The sequence below is a fragment of the Borostomias antarcticus genome (assembly GCF_949987555.1).
Source record: "Borostomias antarcticus genome assembly, chromosome: 8".
In the NCBI taxonomy this organism is placed as follows: domain Eukaryota; kingdom Metazoa; phylum Chordata; class Actinopteri; order Stomiiformes; family Stomiidae; genus Borostomias; species Borostomias antarcticus.
This window is the reverse complement of record NC_140241.1, coordinates 18,415,655-18,437,484: the sequence shown is the minus strand read 5'-3', so window position 1 is coordinate 18,437,484 and position 21,830 is coordinate 18,415,655. Positions and strand designations below refer to the sequence as shown.

Below are 21,830 nucleotides of genomic sequence, written 5' to 3'. Positions count from 1 at the left end.
CCGCCTCCTGTCTGGGTGGAGTGATGGCCACGTCGGTGGTGCAGCAGCGCCACCTATGGCTCTCCCTGACTCGTCTGCGCGAGGAAAGCAAGGGTGTCCTCCTCAACTCACCGGTCAGTAGGGAGGGGTTGTTTGGGGCGGCTGTGTCTAACATCCTGGAGCAGTGTCGCAGCCAGGAGCAGGACCGGCTCCTCCTCGCTCGCCACCTCGCTGCTCCGGGGAGCGCAGTGTGCCGGCACGTCCGCGTGCTCCGGCTGATGCTGCCGCGACTGGGAGCAAGCGCCGGCGAACACACAAGGCTAAACAACCTGTTTCAGCTACTGTAATGTTCTCGGCTAGAGCCGCTGGGTCTTCTGTGAAAGAGTCAGAATTGACCACGGCAGGTCTTGCCGCAGCTGGAAGACCGGCTCGAGCCGCGGAGTCTTTCCCTGCTAAAGCAGACGTGACTCACGCGGGGCTTGCCGGCTCAGCTGATGTGATGTATTCGGCTAGAGCCACCGGGTCTTCCGTGAAAAAGTCGGAATTGACCATGGCAGGTCTCGCCGCAGCGTCTTTTCCTGCAAAGAGAGCAGACGTGACGTGCGCAGCTCTCGCCAGTTCAGCGAATGTAATATATTCGGCTAGAGCCGCCGGGTCCTCTGTGAGAAAGTCAGATTTGACCACGGCAGGTCTCGCCGCCCCTGTTCTAAACAGACCGTTTGGGTTTTTAACAGAGGGGATGTGTGCGCCCAGGCCAAGTGCTATGGCTGTACTGCCCTGTTCGGAGTTTTCTCGGGACCGACCGCTGGCGGGGTTTAGCGGCGAAAAAGATGCGCTAGACCCCCAGACGGCGTTCGTTCATTCGGGCCGAGTGTTCGAGCCTCTCCCTGTGTGTTCGACAGGTAGAGTTTTCAAGCTCACCGGTCAGTGAGAATACTTCCATGTTTACTGCCTCGGCTAGCTATTTTCATGAGCAGCCGAGGCGTCGCTCCGTCAGTGTGTGTGATACCAACGCTCGGCCTTTAGCTAAAAGGAGCAGGCCTATGGTGTCTGATATCCACACTTCATCTCACAACGTGCACCAGTCGCATGGTTTTCGCCTAGCCGCTTTGTGTGATGTTGGCGCGAAATCACTGCCCGCCTCTCATGTCCCGTCTAGTCGGTCTGCGAAAGACGGCACCTTGACAGATCATGCAAATGAGAAGGCGGGGCTTCCCGCATTGCATCACTCCGCCGTTTTCTCTCAATGGGATGAGCAACGGCGGCTTGTTAGCAATGCGGACGGTGTCGACTCACTTCCTCTTTTTGTGAATGAAGTGCTTCTTGACAGGAATGCCATTCATCTTCGCGCTGTTCAGGGACATGGAACTCCCAATGGGGATTTTTCATCTCCCTTTCGAGGGTGGCCCGCCTTGGGCCAGGACAGCAGAGTTTCTCAGCTGTCCGGTGGCGGTCAGGGCCAAATTGAACTATGGCAGGTTCCTCGATCTGTTCCCGCGATCTCCGGCGCAACCTCTTTCCAACCGCTTCACAGTCTGGCAGGAGAGATGTCTCCTGGACAGCTGGTTGCAGCGTGTTCTACGGGAAGGGTATCTCATTCAGTTTTGTTGCCCCCCACCGCCCTTCACGGGCGTAGTGGAGACAGTGATACCGCGTCCCGCTCAGGCTGCCGCTCTGTCAGCAGAGATTGCAGAACTGATGGCGAAGGGAGCGGTAACTGTGGTCCCGTCAGACCAGAGGGACGAGGGATTTTATTCCCGCTACTTCCTCGTGCCAAAGAAGACGGGGGGCGTGAGGCCAATTTTGGACCTCCGCCTTTTCAACAAAACGGTGGCGAATCTGAAGTTCCATATGCTTACGGTGCGACAAATGCTGGAGGCATTCCTCCCGGCGATTTTTGCACCAGCATAGACCTCAAGGACGCTTACTTCCACATACCGATAGCTCATCGGCATCGGAAGTTTTTGCGTTTCGCCTACCTGGGTGTGGTGTACGAATATACCAGACTCCCGTTTGGATATGCGCTCGCCCCCAGAACCTTCTCCAATTGTGTGGAGGCGGCGTTGAGGCCACTGCGCCGGCAGGGCATCAGGATCCCGGCGTACCTGGACGACCTGCTGGTACTGGCTCCGTCGCCTTTGTTGGCTCTGATGTATACCGCCACGGTGGTGAGGCATCTCACCGACCTGGGGTTTGCAGTCAACTGGGAGAAGAGTGCTCTGTGGCCGGCCCGTCAGATTGTTTACTTAGGTATCAATCTGGACACGAGCGCCATGAGAGCACGGCTATCCGATTTAAGGAGGGAAACACTGGAGGAGAGTCTCAGTGTTTGCCGTCCTTCTCGAAAGATCGCGGTTCTGTCGATCATGCGCCTTCTGGGTCTCATGGCAGCCGCCCATGTGGTAGTGTCACTGGGCCTTCTTCACATGAGGTGCGTGCAGAGATGGTTCGCGCGGCTTCGTCTGGACCCTGTGAGGCACAGATGGCGCCTTGTGCGGATGCCGGGGTCGTTGTCAGCAGACCTCGACTATTGGAGGGACCGGCGCGTAATAGCGCACGGTATTCCAATCGGCAGGGTGTCGGCTCACGTCGCTGTCTTCACAGACGCGTCTCTAAGCGGCTGGGGTGGTACATGTCTGTCCCAGGCCGTAGGTGGTTTGTGGGCCGTTGGAGAACGGCGCCACATCAACCTCCTGGAGTTGGAGACGGTGCTACTGGCATTGCGCCACTTTGTACACCTGGTACAGGGGCGCGATGTGCTGGTGCGGTCAGACAACCAGACCACAGTAGCTTACATCAACCGACAAGGGGGAGTCCGCTCGCCAGCGCTTCACCGTCTGGCGGTAACGCTGTGGCGATGGGCTCATGTCAATCTCCGGTCACTGACAGCGCGGCACATTGCCGGCCGTCTGAACGTCGGGGCGGACCTGATGTCTCGGGGCGGGCCTCACCCGGACGAGTGGAGCCTACATCCTCAGATAGTGGCTCAGCTCTGGACCCGGTTCGGCAGAGCAGGGGTGGATCTCTTTGCTTCGAGAGAGAATGCGAAGTGTCCCCTCTGGTTCTCTCTAAGACAGCAGGACCAGCCTCCGCTGGGCGTGGATGCGTTCGCGCATGCCCCCTGGCCGGGGGCGCTGCTGTATGCTTTCCCGCCGATGGGGCTGATTTTACCATTGTTGGCCAGGGTGCGGTCAGAGGGTGCATCGGTAATACTGATAGAGCCGGACCGCCACTGGCCGAGATGGTATGCAGAAGTGATGGCCATGACTACTGTAGAACCGTGGCACATCCCTCATTGGCCGAACGCTCTGTCCCAGGCGGAGGGCTCAATTTGCGCACCTCCGGTCTTGGGACGGCCGCTGGTGGCCTGGCTCTTGAACGGCGGAGATTGTCTGATAGGGGACTCTCTCCGGCCGTGATCTGTACAATTCAGAGCGCGCGCGCGGCTTCCACTGCCTTGGTTTACTCTGGCAAATGGGCTGCTTTTGCGCGTTGGTGTGAGGAAAGGGACTTCGCTCCCGAGTCATGCTCGGTCGAGGCGATTTTGGAATTCCTTCAGCACCTGATGGAACATGGTGGCGGTTTGGCAGCATCCACTATCAAGGTGTATGCGTGTGCTATTTCCGCATGCCATGAGGGGTTCACCAAAACTACGTTTTTCGGGCATCCCCTGGTTAAACGCTTCCTGGCCGGCACGCGCCGTCTTCGCCCTGTGCGTAAGGCTGCGGCGCCGCCTTGGGATTTGCTCTTGGTTCTGGATGCGCTATGTAAAGCGCCGTTCGAACCAATGGAGCGGATATCTCTCAAGTGGCTATCGATTAAGACCGCGCTGCTCCTTGCTCTGACGTCGGGCAAGCGGGTCAGTGATCTGAGGGCGTTGACAGTTTTTCTCATCACGGGTGATGGGAGCAAAGCTGTGTTGCGCACGGATCCATCTTTCGTTCCGAAGGTGGTCCGGGGCGCCTATAGAGCACAGGATTTGGAGCTGGGAGCCTTCCATCCTCCACCTCATGCGAGCGAGGAAGAGGCCCGCCTGCATTTGTTGTGTCCTGTGCGTGCGTTGGCGTGTTACGTCCAGCGCAAGGCTGCGGTCCGCACCACCCCCCAGTTGTTGGTTTGCCACGGCCCAGGGAAGGTGGGTTCTCCGTTGTCGAAACAGCGTCTCTCCCATTGGATCTGTGAGGGCATTGCCCAGTCTTACGTGACTGCGGGTCGTCCTCTGCCTGGTGCTGTTCGGGCACACTCCACAAGGGGTGTGGCCACGTCAGTTGCCCTGTTCAATGGTGTGTCAGTGGAGGACATCTGTGCGGCGGCGACTTGGTCGTCCCCATCTCCTTTTGTCCGTTATTACCTTTTATCCATGTCCTCTGTCTCTGTGGCGTCATCTGTGCTAAACACAGCCGCCGGTGCGAGCCAGCGTTAGACGGGATGTTTCATGTAGGTGTTCGGCTCGAGTCACCGGGTCTTCTGTGAAAGAGTCAGAATGGACCACGGCAGGTCTCGCCGCCACTGGAGAACCGGTTCGAGCCGCGGGGTCTTTTCCTGCTAGGAAAGCAGACGTGACTCACTCAGGTCTCACCGGTTCAGCTAAGGTAGGAACAGGCCCGTCTAGTGACGTTCCGCTCCTGTTTATGAGTGAGGCTGGGACGGGCTTGTTACGGAGTAACCGCTTTGGTCCAGCTCTCGCCCCACGTACCTCTCCTTGCCCTCGGCTGTGATAGACTGAGTGTGGCGGGGTGGGGCCAGTGCTTGGGTCGGATCAACTGTTAGTATGGTCTCGCCTTGGAGCCCTGGCTTGTGTCCTGACTGGTTTTTCCCTTACTGGGGCCAGCAAGAGTGTATGGTGCGGTCGTGTAGCTCCGCTTATGCCAATAGGAGCTAGCCCTGTGTGGCGGAGCTCCACGAAATAGAACGATGGTTACGTATTGTAACCCTAGTTCTATGAGTGGAGCGGAGCCCCACAGGGAACAGACTTGCTGACCCCGCAGTCTGCTCGCTGAAAATTACGGTTAGGAGCAGATGTGCGGGCGTAGCCCGCTTATACAGTGGTGCACCGGACTTGCTTGGACACAGGTGCGTGTATGTTTTTTTCTTCAGTCAATGTAGCTAGCTGGGTTTCGCTAGCCAATAGGAGCTAGCCCTGTGGGGCTCCGCTCCACTCATAGAACTAGGGTTACAATACGTAACCATCGTTCGGTGCTGTGAGCAGTGCGGGAGGAAATTGTCTGTGGAGTGTTTGATCTGATTGATGTGTTAGGCATTAGCCCAGTGCTACTAAGGTAGGCTTATCTATCATTATGCTGGCACTAGCCATCTTCTTTTCATTTGACTTTTGGTTGACTAATGTTTTTGACTAATCATATGTAGCAGCGGTTTCCTCAACTTCCTGGTGACTGTGGGCAAGCGTTGAACAAACCGGGTTTTAAACCCAGCAGCTCTTGGTACGTTTTGTTAGGTAGGTTAATTAAAATACACTTTGAACTGTGTTGCTTGTGAACTGTAACTAATACTAATCTCTGGCCACAGGTAGTGTCCAGCGACTGCCACTGTTTTTCCCATAGATGTTAGGGCCATTAAGTTTTGTTTTGTTACAAAGACTTGTTTTGAGTGTATTAGTTTGGCGCCTAGCCTTTATGCAGCGTATTGGTTAGGCCTGGCTTGCTAACCTGGTGACATGTGTTGGTTTGCAGTGAGTGTGTTTGTTATGGGGTTAGCCTAAAACGTTTGGTGTGATTTTCAGTTATGTGTGATGTGTGATGTGTGCTATCCATACAATTTGGTGTGATTTATTATCTTTACCCACGTATGACCTCCTTAACGCACGTGTGATATAGCATGCCCCTCCCAGGTTAGGAGTTCACCCAACAACCATACGCGCAGTCCCAATTACGTCCTGCCCCCGCCCATAGCGTTTATTCTTTTTCTTATCAAATGTCTATTTTTATATTGTGTGATGTCTGTTTGTATGCCGTAGAGACCTGTTGATTAAATAAACCATTGTACTTATACTTTTTCTACCACTGCCTCTGCTGTAGTTCATTTAATTGGACAGGACATATGTAGGGAACCCAGCTTTAGTTATAGTCTGCTCGCTTGAGGGCCTCTCACCCCTATACGTGAGAGTGGCGTTGTCGAAACAACTAACAGTAGAGTACCAATCCGCCTCATATGGCGTTGTCGTGCAGGATCACAGAGGCTGTGGTAGGGTTTTCTTTCATTGTGTGTCCTATGGTATTTAGTTTTCTTCTTTGGTGGCCCTTATTTGTTGTAACATTCATTTAGTGGCACATAGTTTAGTGGGAAAAACAGTGGTGGTCATCTAGGGTCTCATCATCCCCTGGACAGCCTTGGTGTGGACCTCGGCGACGGACATCAAGTGGACATCAGGACTACTCTACTGGACTCTTGAAAGAAAGACTGTTTGCCATGTCGGAGGACAATATGCAGGAACAGTTGCAAGCTCTCATCGAACAGGTACGACAGCTTCAAGCTGAAAACAGCCGCTTGAGAGACCAACCTGCCTCTAACAATGGCTCTCAGGGGGAAGGTTCCGGCCCATCTAGCAGTGGGACGCCAGCCGCTGTTCCTCCACAATCTGTACCTGAGCGTTATGTTTTTGTGCCTAGAGAGCGTAAATGCCCTAGATTTTCTGGCAAAATTTCTTGTGACTTGATGTCTGTTGAGGATTGGATTGAGGAAGCTCGTAGGTGTCTATCAGTTAGACGCATGCCCCCAGCTAAGCAGGCTCTGTTTTTGTTTGATCATTTAGATGGGGAAGCAAAAGCTGAAATGAAATTTCACTCTGTTGCAGACAGGGACACCCCAGATAAAGTGTTCGACATTCTTTTGGAAAACTATGCATGTTCACAGGTGTATGTTCTTGTACAACAGCAGTTTTATTTACGTACACAGAAAGAAGGAGAATCTGTTAGGGAGTATTCTCATGCACTCAAGTCTATTATGGACATTGCTACTCGTAAGAGTCCTGAGGGGTTGGTTCCTAACTCTGACCGCACTTTACGTGACCAGTTTGTAGAACACCTGCGTGATGACATGCTCCGTAGACATTTAAAAGATAAGATTGTGGCTTCTCCTATACTGTCTTTCATGGAGGCTCGTCGTGTAGCCCTTAGTTGGGTTGATCGGGGTAAACTTGTGAATAAACAGAGGGCTCGGGCACACTCTTGTGATGCCTATGTGAGCAATTGTGAGGCAGACACTAACGTTATTGCTATCAAACCTAATGGTGAGATTGCTGAGGTGAAAGAGGTTTTACGTCAGCAAACATTACAGCTCGATGCCATTTTGAAGCAATTGGGCGCCTCTGGGCACAGTGACAGAGGGAGGGCCCCTGCTAGGCCATATAGGTTTCAACCTGACGGTAAACCAATCTGTTCCCGTTGTAACCAAGGTGGTCATATTGCCAGGTTCTGTTCAGTTGATTTAAATCCCCACTTAGGTTCAGCCAATAGGGCAGGCCCCAGAACATTCAGTGGGAGCCAAACCACAGGAATAGCTTCTAGTGCTATGCAGCCGTCGGAAAACTAGCGCCTTCTGGTGTAGGGAGCCAGGCATCAGAAGGGGGTCTTTTGTGCTCCAACCGTATTTCATCTGAACACCCATCTCAGCTCATAGGGAGTTGTCCTATAGTGGAAGTTGGTATGGGGGACGTTGTAGTCCCTTGCTTATTAGACACGGGGTCCATGGTTACTACTGTAGCAAGCCTCAACTTGCGCCGCACAGTAAAAAAAGAGCAAGATGAACAATATTTAATAAAGTGCCAAGGTTTATTGAGGATACAGGCCGAGGGGACCTTCTGACTGGGTATAACAAGAGAAATTTACCATTTAGTTCACCGCACACCACTCCAAACTGTTTCACACTTGTCACACGTGAGCAATCCACACTGGAACAAAACACGCTGATAATCAGATGCCACAAAGGCTAGTATGCACACACACACAGTGTCAGGATTCTCTTGCGTCTATCCAGCCATCCAGCTCTCCTCACGCACAGCTCACCCTGTAGGCCTACGGCTCTGGGGGAAGTGGCGACTAACAACACAAAAACAAACAACACAAATAAAGAAAATAAACTAGTCCGCCCACAGAGGCAACCCCAGATATTTTGCCTCAATACCAGCCACAGATGCCAGGCGGACTACAATACATTATACCAGAAAAATAACCATTAATGCTATCATAAGGGACTCAACAGTAAGAGCAGCAGAAGGAATCTGTAGCTTCCTGCTATGCTGGACTCAACGGTACAATACCAATCCTAATCAGGCGTCAAACAGACTCCACAACGACGCCGTAGAACAGCTTCGGCAAACATTTCCGCCATGAGCGTAACAAGGGTGTGCACCTGCCCTTTCCTCTCGGCCGGAACTATTCGCTATTTTTCTGTGGCTGCCTATCGCTCATTTATGTCTTTAGGGGCTGCTACCCGCAGCCACAAGGTGGCACTGGCTACATTCCTCCCCCTCCAAGTGCATCGGCGCCCCGACGATGTACTGAAATAAAACAAAGAAAATATCAAATAATCCAGTAGACACGGTGTCATACACAATGTTTCAACCACCTAACTGTCCTGCCCTTGTGACTTATGGTTAGCCTTCACTGGTTGAGGTAATCGGAAGGGATTAAAATGTTGGCCTGCTGTTTTTCTGCTTGACCTTCGAGGACCCTCCCCCATAGATGATTCTTCAAGGTCGGATTCAGAAGCACCATCCACCTCAGCCCCCACTACAACCTCGGTCTCTGGCTCTGGGGTTTCCTGCCTTAGTTCCTCTGAGTAACCAGCATCAGCTCCATTGCCCCAGTCATCTCCCTCTTGGCGCTCGTAGATCAATACTCCTGTGGGCACCAACTCATCATCCGACTCCACATCCTCTTCATTCCCCTGATCCCATGGTAGTCTGGCATCAGACCCCCTTTCTCCATCCCGTGTGGCACCAGCTGGCACTCTCCTCAACTCGGTGCGATGGACTTGCCGCACTGGCCCCTCCTGGTGAACAGGGGCAATGGAATAGACCACCCCCTGTTCCTGTGGTCGTCGCACCACCCGATATAACGTGGGGTCCCAAGCATCCTGAATCTTGTTACGTCCTTTCACAGAGTGATTTCTGGTGTAAACAAGATCACCTTCGTGGAGTACTGGATCATTTACCCGCCCCAGATACCTCTGATCTCGCTGTTGTCTTCTCGCAGCCAGCCGCTGCCTCACGTAATCATACGCTCCCTCCAAGGACTCACAATGCTCCCGCATCCACTCCTCCACAGTGCCCACACCAGCATCCTCCTCACCTATTCCTATCAAAAAATCAACAGGCAGACGAGGCTCCCGCCCAAACATCAGATAGTACGGGGTCATGCCAGTAGACTGATGGACAGTGGTATTATATGCATAGGTCACCTGTGAAAGATGGCGAGGCCACCGTCTTTTCTGATTAGGAGGCAGTGTGCGGAGGAGGTCATGCAGGGTGCGGTTGAACCGTTCACACTGACCGTTACCCTGCGGGTGGTATGGTGTGGTGCGACTCTTCTGGATGTTGTATATCTTGCACAGTTGTTGAATCAAGTTGCTCTCAAAATTCCGGCCTTGATCAGAGTGGATCCGGCAGGGGGGGCCAAAGAGGTGGAACCAGTGTCTCACCAGTGTTTCTGCCACTGTGCTGGCTCTCTGGTCCTTAGTGGGGATAGCCTGTGTATATTTAGAAAACACGTCCGTTATTACAAGAACATTCTCCCTTCCATCCGTAGCAGGCTCCAGTACAGTGAAATCTATGGCTAAGACTTCATGGGGGTGAGAAGCATGAAGACTACCCATGAACGGTTTAACCTTCGGCTGCACTGCCTTAGCTAAAATGCACCTTTCACAGTCCCGACACCACTTCTCCACATCTTTGGACATGTTTGGCCAATAGCAGCGGGCCCGTACCAGTTGTAAGGTGCGTTCTACCCCTGGGTGCCCATGGTGGTCGTGGAGAGATAAGATGTTTTCTTTGAGACACTGGGGCAATAGGAGTTGGTTAATCTCCTTACCTCCATCAGGGGCATAGATTCGTCTGTAGAGCACAGACTCCCTCTCCTCCAAGCGCCCCCACTGGCGAATAAGCTCCCTTGTCTCCCCACTCAAGTGCTCTCTCTCTGAAGGTTCTGGGGCCCGCGCACTCTTCCAATGAGTCAGGAGTGGCCCAATGACTGCATCTAACCTCTGCAATTTGGTCAAGTCCGCCTGCGAACAGCCCGGGAAAGCAGAGATTTCGCACTGAGTACCCAGATCCTTCCCCGCCTGTTCTTCATCTCCACTGGGCATCTCCTCCTCTGACACCCTTGGTTCCACATACTGTCGGGATAGGGCATCCGCATTCCCATTCCTAGATCCTGGACGGTACTTCAAAGTGAGGTTAAAGGAGGCCAGCTGGGAGGCCCACCGCTGCTCCAGGGCACCCAGTTTTGCTATGTTTAGGTGACATAGGGGGTTGTTATCAGTGTATACCGTACAGGGGACCCCTAACAAGTGCTCTCTAAACTTTTCTGTAACAGCCCACTTAAGGGCAAGGAACTCAAGCTTCATAGAGCTATAATTATCCATGTTCCTCTCAGTAGGTTTAAGCCCTCTACTAGCAAAAGCTACAGGTCTGAGTTTCCCTCCCTGCTCTTGGGAGAGCACTGCCCCTAGACCTCCATGGCTTGCATCAATTTCTAACACAAATGGTTTCTGAAAATCTGCATATGCCAACACAGGCGCTGAAATTAATGCTTCCCTAAGCTGGTGAAAACATGTCTCACACTCTGGGGTCCAGGCGGACATCAGTGGTTTCTTAGGAGTCTTTCCCTTCCTACCGGGAGTGCTTAGCTGGGCCACCACCCGATGAAGCGGGGCAGCCATTTTGGCAAAGCCTGCAATAAATCGCCGATAATAACTAGAAAATCTTAGAAATGATCGGACCTCTGCTAGGTTGGTCGGGGTCTTCCACTCTCTCACAGCCGCCACTTTATCTGGATCAGTGGCAACGCCTTCAGGGGAGACAACATGACCCAGATACTTCACTCGTTTCTGAAAGAACTGACACTAAGAGAGTTTAATCTTCAGCCCCTGCTGCTGTAATCTGGAGAATACCTCTTCCAATCTCTCCAGGTGCTGTCGTACTGAATTTGAGAACACAATAACATCATCCAAGTACAACAGCACAGACTGATAACGACAGTCTCCAAACATGCGCTCCATGAGACGTTGAAATGTACTGGGAGCATTACATAATCCAAAGGGCATACGGTTAAACTCAAACAAGCCAAAGGGTGTACAGAATGCAGTCTTTGCTTTGTCTTTTTCTGCCATCTTTACTTGGCTATACCCACTGGCCAAATCAATGGTACTGAACCACTTAGCCCCGGTGAGAGCATCCAGGGACTCTTCAATTCTTGGCAAGGGATAAGCATCCTTTCTGGTTCTTGCATTTAGTTGCCGATAGTCAACGCACATCCTAATACCTCCGTCTTTCTTCTGCACCAGTACAATGGGGGATGAGTAGGGACTACTACTTTCCCTAATTATTTGGCTTTCCAATAGCTATTTTATATGGGCTCTAACTATCTCATACTGGGAAGGAGGGATACGGCGGTAAGGCTGGCGCACTGGGGCCTCATCTAGGAGGGGAATCTCATGTGTGATCAAATTAGTACACCCAACATCAGTCTCACTCTTAGCAAACAATGAGCTGTATTTTAATAGAAGGGCTTTGGCTTGGAGCTGCTCCATGCTACTCAGACCCCCCAAAGGAAGGGTGTCAAAGTCTAAATTCCCACAAGGGTTCGCTATTTGAGAAGACACATAGGCTGTACACTCTTGAGAATCCTCATCTACCAGAATTTCTACTTGAGGATCACTTTTGACCACCAAGTCTACAACCTGTACTGTTGCCATGACCCTACGAGGGGTTAACCAGACATCAGAGTGATGTACGTTGGTGACTGGAATGTAAGCTACTCCTCTTTCTGCTAACACTAGGGCAGGGGAAATTAGCAGCCCATCCGGAAGAACACCCTCATCAAACCCTAGTGGTTCTACCAAAAATTCAACCTGTTTTTGTGAAGGAACTTTTGGGCAGGTGACAGGAACCAGGGTTAATGTGCCAGCTGCAACACAAATCGGAGTCTTACCCTGTACCCTGACTTTGTGGGCTTCGGATGGATTTGCTACAGCCTGAGCCATCTGGCAATGTCTAAGGGGTTGTCTCCATCCCGGGGCAGCAGACTGCATGGAGGGGGCTTCAAAGAGATTAGGGTCATGCTGTTCAAACAATTCATGATAAAAACCAGTGATCACATTCATCCCCAACACACCAGGGGTAACAGTTTTCTGGTTCTTCATATGAAGATCAGCTGAATCATTAACAACAAGAACACCCCGGTGTGGCATACTTTTCCCCATAATAGTAATGTCCAATTCAAGGTAACCCAGATAAGGGATGTCTAAACCATTGGCTGCCTTGAGCCCCAACCACCCACAGTCTTGTAAAGAACCCTTGAGCACATTTGCAAAATGATTATTAAAGCAACTCTCAGTTATGGTCGTGACCATAGACCCTGTATCTAATAAACACTTCACTTTCACTCCTCCCATGGTAACTTCTACTACTGGACAGTTACCCACAAGTTTAGACAGGTTACTTGAGTCCGAGCCTAACAACCTTCCTTCCAGCATGTGGCTCTGCATGCTGGAAGACTCTAGTTTTCCGAAGGCATAGATGTCTGCGATTGGACCCCTTCCTCTTCTCGGACTACCTGTGTCTGCCTAGGAGGGACTGGATTGGGGCAGTAACGTGCTATGTGACCTACCTGGTCACACCTAAAACACACAGGTTTACTGCCTGGGGTTCTCTTGGTTCTAGAAAGTGAGTTACTGCTGGGATTTCCTTTTAAGGGCCCTAGCGCTTTAGTCACCAACTCTAGCTGCGCTTGCATTAGAGCTTTTAGTTCTGCATACTCAGACTGGCTTACACCTGAGGCTGTACCAGCTGATTGAGCCTGGACCTCACTAGACACTGGACGGGGGTGGCTGTACTTATGTTTGAAAGGTTGACTCTCACACTGAGCCGTCCAGTGAATAGCCTCTTTTCTGGCCTCACGGATGGTCCATCGGGGGTTTAGTTGCACTAAATCCTGTAGCCTGGTACGTAGACTGATGTCTCTCACTCCATCACAGAATTGATCACGCAGATCTTTCTGTGATTTAGCATTAGCCTGCTCATCAGTTTTTACAATCTGATCCATCAAATCCATTAACGCATGTGAATAATCAAGGAGGGACTCCCCTTCTTGTTGCTTACAATTAAAGAACCTACGTTGTAGGGACACATGGGAATGTAAACAACCATAAACTTCCCTCAACACATCAAATATGGCTTTCACACACTCTTTGGCCTCTGAGGGCAGAAACTTTATCTCAATGCGAGCTGCACCCTCTAGATGATTATACACTATATGAGCCTTCTCTTTTTCACTTATCGGTTTATTAACAACAAAATGTTTCATTTCATCAATCCATTCTTCTACTGTGAGAGAGTCTGGCTTGTCCAACTTCCCTGAGAATTTAGGTACGTTACGGTCCTGTTGGACATAAACCACCTCCCTTCTCTCAGCTCCAGCCGAAGAGGACACAACCTCAGTATTGGAAGTCCCAGGTGTAGGTTGCAGTCTCTGTAGTTGTTTTTCCAGTTCACAAATGCGTTCCTCCATTACTTCGCGTGTGGGCTCTGCCATTGTCTTTGCCTGTAGAATAGGCTTGAGCAGAAGACAAGACACTTGGATACACTCTACAGCCGTCCCACCAATCCCCCCACTGCTCTTACTGTCCCTTTCCACATTCAAATTATTCACAATCAATATCAACCACTTCCCACCATATTATTAGGCTACTCTATACTCAACTCACCTTGGCACATAAAAAAAGAGAAGAAAAAAAATCTGTATGTATCCCTGTCGACAACGCCAAATGTAGCAAGCCTCAACTTGCGCCGCACAGTAAAAAAAGAGCAAGATGAACAATATTTAATAAAGTGCCAAGGTTTATTGAGGATACAGGCCGAGGGGACCTTCTGACTGGGTATAACAAGAGAAATTTACCATTTAGTTCACCGCACACCACTCCAAACTGTTTCACACTTGTCACACATGAGCAATCCACACTGGAACAAAACACGCTGATAATCAGATGCCACAAAGGCTAGTATGCACACACACACAGTGTCAGGATTCTCTTGCGTCTATCCAGCCATCCAGCTCTCCTCACGCACAGCTCACCCTGTAGGCCTACGGCTCTGGGGGAAGTGGCGACTAACAACACAAAAACAAACAACACAAATAAAGAAAATAAACTAGTCCGCCCACAGAGGCAACCCCAGATATTTTGCCTCAATACCAGCCACAGATGCCAGGCGGACTAGAATACATTATACCAGAAAAATAACCTTTAATGCTATCATAAGGGACTCAACAGTAAGAGCAGCAGAAGGAATCTGTAGCTTCCTGCTATGCTGGACTCAACGGTACAATACCAATCCTAATCAGGCGTCAAACAGACTCCACAACGACGCCGTAGAACAGCTTCGGCAAACATTTCCGCCATGAGCGTAACAAGGGTGTGCACCTGCCCTTTCCTCTCGGCCGGAACTATTCGCTATTTTTCTGTGGCTGCCTATCGCTCATTTATGTCTTTAGGGGCTGCTACCCGCAGCCACAAGGTGGCACTGGCTACACTACTATCACCAAGGGTTTTTTTAAGCAGTATTTCCAGTCACAGGGGGTAGAGCAGCTGCAGCAATGCAGTTGGTTGCAGCTAAAAGCAGCTAATGGCTTGGAAATTCCCTATGTTGGTTATCTAGAGCTGGATGTTAATGTGTTGGGTAAGACCCTACCCAAAATGGGTGTTTTAGTAGTAAAAGATTCCCCAGATTCATTTTTTCAACCACAAAAATGTAAAGTGCCTGGTTTACTCGGGATGAACATAATCTGCAGCTGCTATCATGAATTGTTTGGCCATCATGGTTCTGTTTTTGACCCTCGTTTTGCACAAACTGTGAGCCCTAATTGGGAACAAGCACTTTCCGAATGCCATAGCATGGACACATTATTAGAGAGAGGTTGTATTGGTAAGGTCAAGGTCCAAGGTCCAGCTCCAAGGTCCAGCTATGTGCATCCCTGCAGGTTCTTTAAAATTCATCACCACGGCTTGTCCTCAGGTATCTCGAGCCTCCCTCCCCTCTGTGTTCTTAGAGCCCTTGTTTGGGGAAGGTCAACTTCCTGCAGGTTTACTCATTTCAAAGGCTTTACTTGCAGTTCACAAGGGTCAGGTCACCTTACCTGTTGTAAATGTAAGTGTGCAGGATGTGTGGCTTCAACCCCACACTGTTTTAGGTGAGCTCCATGTAGTTCAGTTGAAGCAAGTAGGAAGTTCTATCACCATTCAGGAAGGTGGGGTCCAGGGCCAAATAGCTGTTGTTCAATCACAGCGGGCATCCACCGTTTCCCCATTTGACTCTTCAGCTTTTTCCTGGCCCACCTTGACTTCTGAGCAAGAGCAGGAGAGTAGGGCTCTGCTAGAAAAGTATTGGGGGGTGTTCAGTCAAGGGGATTGGGACATAGGCTGTACTACGTTAGTGGAGCATGAAATACCTTTATTGGATGAAGTTCCTATTAGGCAGCATTATCGACGCCTAATCCCAACCCAGTATGATCAGGCCAAAGCTCACATATATGAGCTATTAGAAAGGGAGGTAGTTCGACCAAGCTGTAGCCCCTACTCTTCTCCCATCGTGATCGTGCAGAAGAAAGATGGCGATATACGGCTGTGCGTGGACTACCGGCAGTTGAATGCAAAGACCCGAAAAGACGCATATCCCTTGCCACGGATCGAAGAGTCCTTGGACGCCTTGACCAGTGCTCGCTGGTTCAGTACTCTAGACCTGGCCAGTGGTTATAACCAAGTCCCTGTGGCGGAGAAAGACAAGGCTAAGACTGCTTTTTGCACACCCTTTGGGTTGTTTGAGTTCAACCGAATGCCCTTTGGACTTTGTAATGCTCCCAGCACCTTTCAAAGACTGATGGAGCGCATATTCGGAGATCAGAGTTTGCAAACCCTCCTACTATATCTTGATGATATCATCATTTTTTCCTCTTCCTTCCAAGAACATCTGAAAAGGCTAGAACTTGTCCTGGCGCGCCTCCAAGAGCACAGCCTAAAACTCAAGTTGAAGAAGTGTCACTTCTTTCAGCAGGAGGTTAAGTATTTAGGCCATGTAATCTCTGCCTCAGGAGTAGCAACCGACCCAGATAAGATCAAAGTGGTAGCTAAATGGAAGCGTCCTACCACTACTGCTGAACTGCGTTCCTTCTTAGGCTTTGCCTCCTATTATCGGCGCTTTGTGGAACGGTTTGCGCAGTACGCTGCCCCATTACACCAACTGGTGGCAGAGCTTGAAGGCAGTAGAAAGAAGCCAAAAACTGGGGGCAGGAAGACCTTGGAAGGGCGGTGGAGCGAAGAATGTTAGCAAAGTTTCACGGGGTTGAGAGAGCTCCTGGTTAGTGCTCCTGTTCTCGGGTATGCAGACTTTTCTAAGCCTTTTGTGTTGGAAATTGATGCCAGCTATGCTGGCTTGGGGGCAGTCTTGTCCCAGGAGCAAGAAGGGCAGCGAAGGCCCATTGCGTATGCCAGCCGAGGCTTAAGGCCTACGGAGAGAAACATGTCGAATTACAGCTCCAGGAAGTTGGAGTTCCTCGCCCTTAACTGGGCTGTCACAGACAAATTCAGAGAATATCTGCTCGGAGGGAAATTCACTGTCTATACAGACAACAATCCTCTCAGTTACTTGTGCATTGCGAAGTTGGGAGTGGTAGAGCAGCGTTGGGCATCAGAGCTTGCCCTGTTCGATTTCGAGATCAAGTATCGCCCTGGACCCTCTAATCGAAATGCGGATGCACTCTCAAGGCAGAATGCCCAAGACTCCATCGATGCAGTAGCTGCAGGTATCTCCATACCACAAGAGGTCAGGCAGAGACACCCACAGCCTATGACTAGTCTTCCTGTGACCGCGTTTAGCAGTGTGATTGATGCCCTCCCCACCCGCCAAAAGGCAGACTTAAAAGCGCTGCAAGCTGCGGACCCTGTCATTGGGCCCTTTCTGCAATACTGGAGGAGCAGGAGAATGCCCTCCAAAGAACAACGGAGTAGGGAAGGTGCAGAGTTTCGGCACTTAGTGGGCCAATGGGCTAAGATCAGGGAAAAAGATGACGTCCTGTACCGCCGAATAATCCAACCGGGTGAGGGCAGGGAGGTGCTGCAGCTCTTACTGCCTCTCTGTTTGAGGGAAGAAGTGTTGAGTAGCCTCGATGACAACCATGGCCACCAGGGGGCAGAACGAACGACGAGTCTGGTGCGTGAAAGATGTTATTGGCCCCGCATGTGGCAGGACATTGAAAAATATTGCCACGAGTGCAGTCGATGTGTAGTCTCTAAAGCTGTCCAACCCCGAGCAAGAACATTTATGGGCAACCTCACTGCCTCGAGGCCCCTGGAGATCATTGCTATAGATTTTACACTACTGGAAAAGGCTAGCGATGGCCGAGAGAATGTGCTGGTGGTGACGGACGTGTTCTCAAAATTCACCCAAGCATATCCCACGACTGATCAGAGAGCCAGTACGGTAGCCCGAATATTGACGGAGAGGGGGTTTTACACCTACGGGTCCCCAAGCGGATCCATTCAGATCAGGGCAGGAATTTTGAGGGGGACCTGTTAAAACGCCTCTGCCAATTGTATGGCATTGAAAAGAGCCGCAGTACTCCATACAGGCCAGAAGGAAACGGACAATGTGAGCGATTCAATCGCACGCTACATGATTTGCTGAGAACCCTGCCCCCAGAGAAAAAGAAGAAATGGCCCTTGTACCTACCTCAAGTCCTGTTCGCGTACAATACGGAGCATCAATCCACAGGCCACTCCCCATACGAGCTGATGTTTGGCCAGAAGGCTCAGCTGCCTATCGATTTCCTCCTGGGGACCACAGAGGAAGACACCAATTCAGTTTCTATGGGAGATTGGATTGGCGAACACCAGCACCGCCTGAACCCTGTTTACAAGCACGCCAGAGAGCGACTGGAGGCAGTAGCAGAGCGCCGTGGGCGCCAGAACCCGCCTAATGTGACTACTATCCTGGAACCAGGTACGCTCGTCTACAAGAGGAGCCATGTCCAAGGACGTCACAAAATTCAAGACTCTTGGGATTCCACAGTCTACAAAGTGGTGAGAAATAGGGATGAGAATGGAGCCGTATATAAGATCCGCCCTGCCAATGGCCCCCCAGGGCAAGAGAAGAACATCCACCATTCAGAGTTAAGAGTACTCCCAACCGCGGCTATTCGAGAACCCCCAGCACTTGTAGTTGTCTCTCCTCCAGCCGAGTGTGCACGAGGCCTGCCAACAGAGGGCGACAGCCAGGATGGGGACGACAGTGAGTTTGGAGGTGTACTCCAGTTAGAGCCGTTACCACCATGTAACCGAGCCCCCCCTGTCACGCAGGCCCCACAAAACCTCCGACAACACGAGAATGCTCTAGAGTCCGAAGAGCTACAACCAGGACCATCCAGTACAACTACAAATGCACGTGCAGTTGGCCGTCCTGTGACGGAAGGACAACTACTGGCTGACCAGCAACCAGCTACTGCCTTATTGTCAGTTGGAACCTCTGGACAAACTTTGCGCTGCACGCCTAGAGGTACAGCAGGCCAACATGCAAACCCATTCAACCTACCTCGCTCAGTAGTTGGGACGCAAGGATTGTCCGTGGAGCAGTTGGGGGCTGCAGCCCAATCAGTGTCCAACCAAGCCATCCGAGCAGTATTTCGACCTTGGCTTTAGGCTACAATAGGTAGTAGTACTAGTCCTGTCACCGGGACGGTGACCTTTCACAGTGGGGATGAGTGTAGCCGGGTAGCTTTAGGACCCAGGAGTTTTTAGGCAGCCTATTGAGTGCCACTTCCTTCCACCTCAAGCCCCGCGATAATTCAAGGTAGCGTTTGCTAACAGGCTTGTGCTAGTCCTTGTTCGGTGCTGTGAGCAGTGCGGGAGGAAATTGTCTGCGGAGTGTTTGATCTGATTGATGTGTTAGGCATTAGCCCAGTGCTACTAAGGTAGGCTTATCTATCATTACGCTGGCACTAGCCATCTTCTTTTCATTTTACTTTTGGTTGACTAATGTTTTTATCATATGTAGCAGCGGTTTCCTCAACTTCCTGGTAACTGTGGGCAAGCGTTGAAGAAACCGGGTTTTAAACCCAGCAGCTCTTGGTACGTTTTGTTAGGTAGGTTAATTAAAATACACTTTGAACTGTGTTGCTTGTGAACTGTAACTAATACTAATCTCTGGCCACAGGTAGTGTCCAGCGACTGCCACTGTTTTTCCCATAGATGTTAGGGCCATTAAGTTTTGTTTGGTTACAAAGACTTGTTTTGAGTGTATTAGTTTGGCGCCTAGCCTTTATGCAGCGTATTGGTTAGGCCTGGCTTGCTAACCTGGTGACATGTGTTGGTTTGCAGTGAGTGTGTTTGTTATGGGGTTAGCCTAAAACGTTTGGTGTGATTTTCAGTTATGTGTGATGTGTGATGTGTGCTATCCATACAATTTGGTGTGATTTATTATCTTTACCCACGTATGACCTCCTTAACGCACGTGTGATATAGCATGCCCCTCCCAGGTTAGGAGTTCACCCAACAACCATACGCGCAGTCCCAATTACGTCCTGCCCCGCCCATAGCGTTTATTCTTTTTCTTATCAAATGTCTATTTTTATATTGTGTGATGTCTGTTTGTATGCCGTAGAGACCTGTTGATTAAATAAACCATTGTATTTATACTTTTTCTACCACTGCCTCTGCTGTAGTTCATTTAATTGGACAGGACATATGTAGGGAACCCAGCTTTAGTTATAGTCTGCTCGCTTGAGGGCCTCTCACCCCTATACGTGAGAGTGGCGTTGTCGAAACAACTAACAGTAGAGTACCACTCCGCCTCATATGCAAGCCACTTTTGTGACACACCACCTAAACAACTTTACACATGCCTATATCTCCAAGCTAATGACGTACAACGGTTCCGCTCAAAACTGGTCGAAACGCGGGCCCGTTCCCTAGATGGTTCCAAGAATTCTAAACTGAACCGGTTCACGAACCAGAGTTACTTTGGTGGAAAAGGGCTATGAGAGACTCCCAAAGTAAACAGCAAACATCCTTTCACATGACCGACCACAAGCAGCTCCTGAGGATGGGAGGAATTAAACAGACCTATTCGCTTTCACAACGCATAATAAACCTCTGGCTTAGCTTTAAAAGATTCCCACCGCCAGTAGGATTAAGCCAGTCTTTCGACTGTCTGTCTGTGTGTGTGTGTCTGTGTGTGTGTGTGTGTGTGTGTGTGTGTACGCATTAGTGGTGGTTTTAAAGGCCAAATGAGGTGAAATGTGACCACATAGCCCTGGTGTGGTGGTTTTGAAGATGGCATGAATAATTCAACTGCCCCTAAAGGAACCACCTCAGCAAAGTAAGAAAACCACACACCAGATGTTGCCTTGGCGATCTTTTCGTTCACATTTTATTGGTAACATCTTCAGCCATAACAACCGTAATAATTATATTTTTTATATATTATTTATGTATTTTTTTTTAGATATTAAGGGAATAAAGTAACAAAGCATTTTTATGTTCACTACCCATAAAGGAGTAGCATCTGTTATACTCTACCGAAGAGTGGATGGTACACCATGGAATTATAATAGGTAGTAGTACAGTAGGTACTTTCTTCGCCTTCCTACTGTATATAATAGGTAGTCATGGGTACTTTACTGATCCCCAGGGGGAAATTGCATAATATCCTTCTTACCAGTCTTTATCCTGAACGTGAAGAGCTTGTCTGACTCGACCCCTGAGACCTAGAAAAAGAGAACAGAAGAGAAAGACCGATCAAAGTGTTACTTGTGGTTTCTATCATTTCTTAAAGTCCTTAGTATGTGTTGATGGGATATTACCTGAAACACTGAATATGGTATAGCACTATATGTTATAGCACCAATTTACATAAGTCACATCCCAATGGTACCTACAGTACAGTTTAACAGTATTTCTGATTGCATAGCAACCTGTGTGTCATGTCCTTTAGTGAACCGAGGTCCTGCCAGACCCACACGTCAGGTTCATGTGGAACCTAACCCTAACCCTAACCCTAACCCTCTAACCCTAACCCTAACCCTGCAGTGAACCGAGGTCCTGCCAGACCCACACGTCAGGTTCATGTGGACTGATGTTCTCTCTCAACTCTTTGTTCACTGTCTGTCTAAAAGCTATCAAACCACAAGAATAGACACACAGCCCCCCATAGACCCATCACAGACCCCCACAGACCCATCACTGACCCCCACAGACCCACCACAGACCCACCACAGACCCATCACAGACCCCCACAGACCCACCACAGACCCATCACAGACCCACCACAGACCCACCACAGACCCCTACAGACCCGCTACAGCCTGGACCACAGACCACCACAGACCCACCACAGCCTTGACCACAGCCTTGACTGCTACCTGCCCCCCCCCACACTGTCTCTCTACAGTGTAGCCTTGCCAGTTAGTAGTCTCTCCTGGTCTGACTGGGGCTTATGGTCAGAATGTCTCTCCTGGTCTGACTGGGGCTTATGGTCAGAATGTCTCTCCTGGTCTGACTGGGGCTTATGGTCAGAGCATGACCACATTTAACATTCAGAGGGGATGATTTTCTTGGATAGTTCACAAGCA

At 50.2% G+C, this 21,830-nt stretch overlaps 1 protein-coding gene across 1 annotated transcript in view; it reads right to left on the bottom strand.

Annotated features, from left to right (window-relative positions):
- Positions 1–21,830, bottom strand: part of LOC311312531 (autism susceptibility gene 2 protein-like) — a gene marked incomplete at its 5' end in the record, with an annotated part of 51,902 nt that overhangs the window by 8,776 nt on the left and 21,296 nt on the right. The window contains one exon of the mRNA XM_084442492.1: positions 20,918–20,966. Coding sequence (XP_084298618.1) covers positions 20,918–20,966 — 49 coding nt within the window. The remainder of the gene's footprint in view (positions 1–20,917; positions 20,967–21,830) is intronic.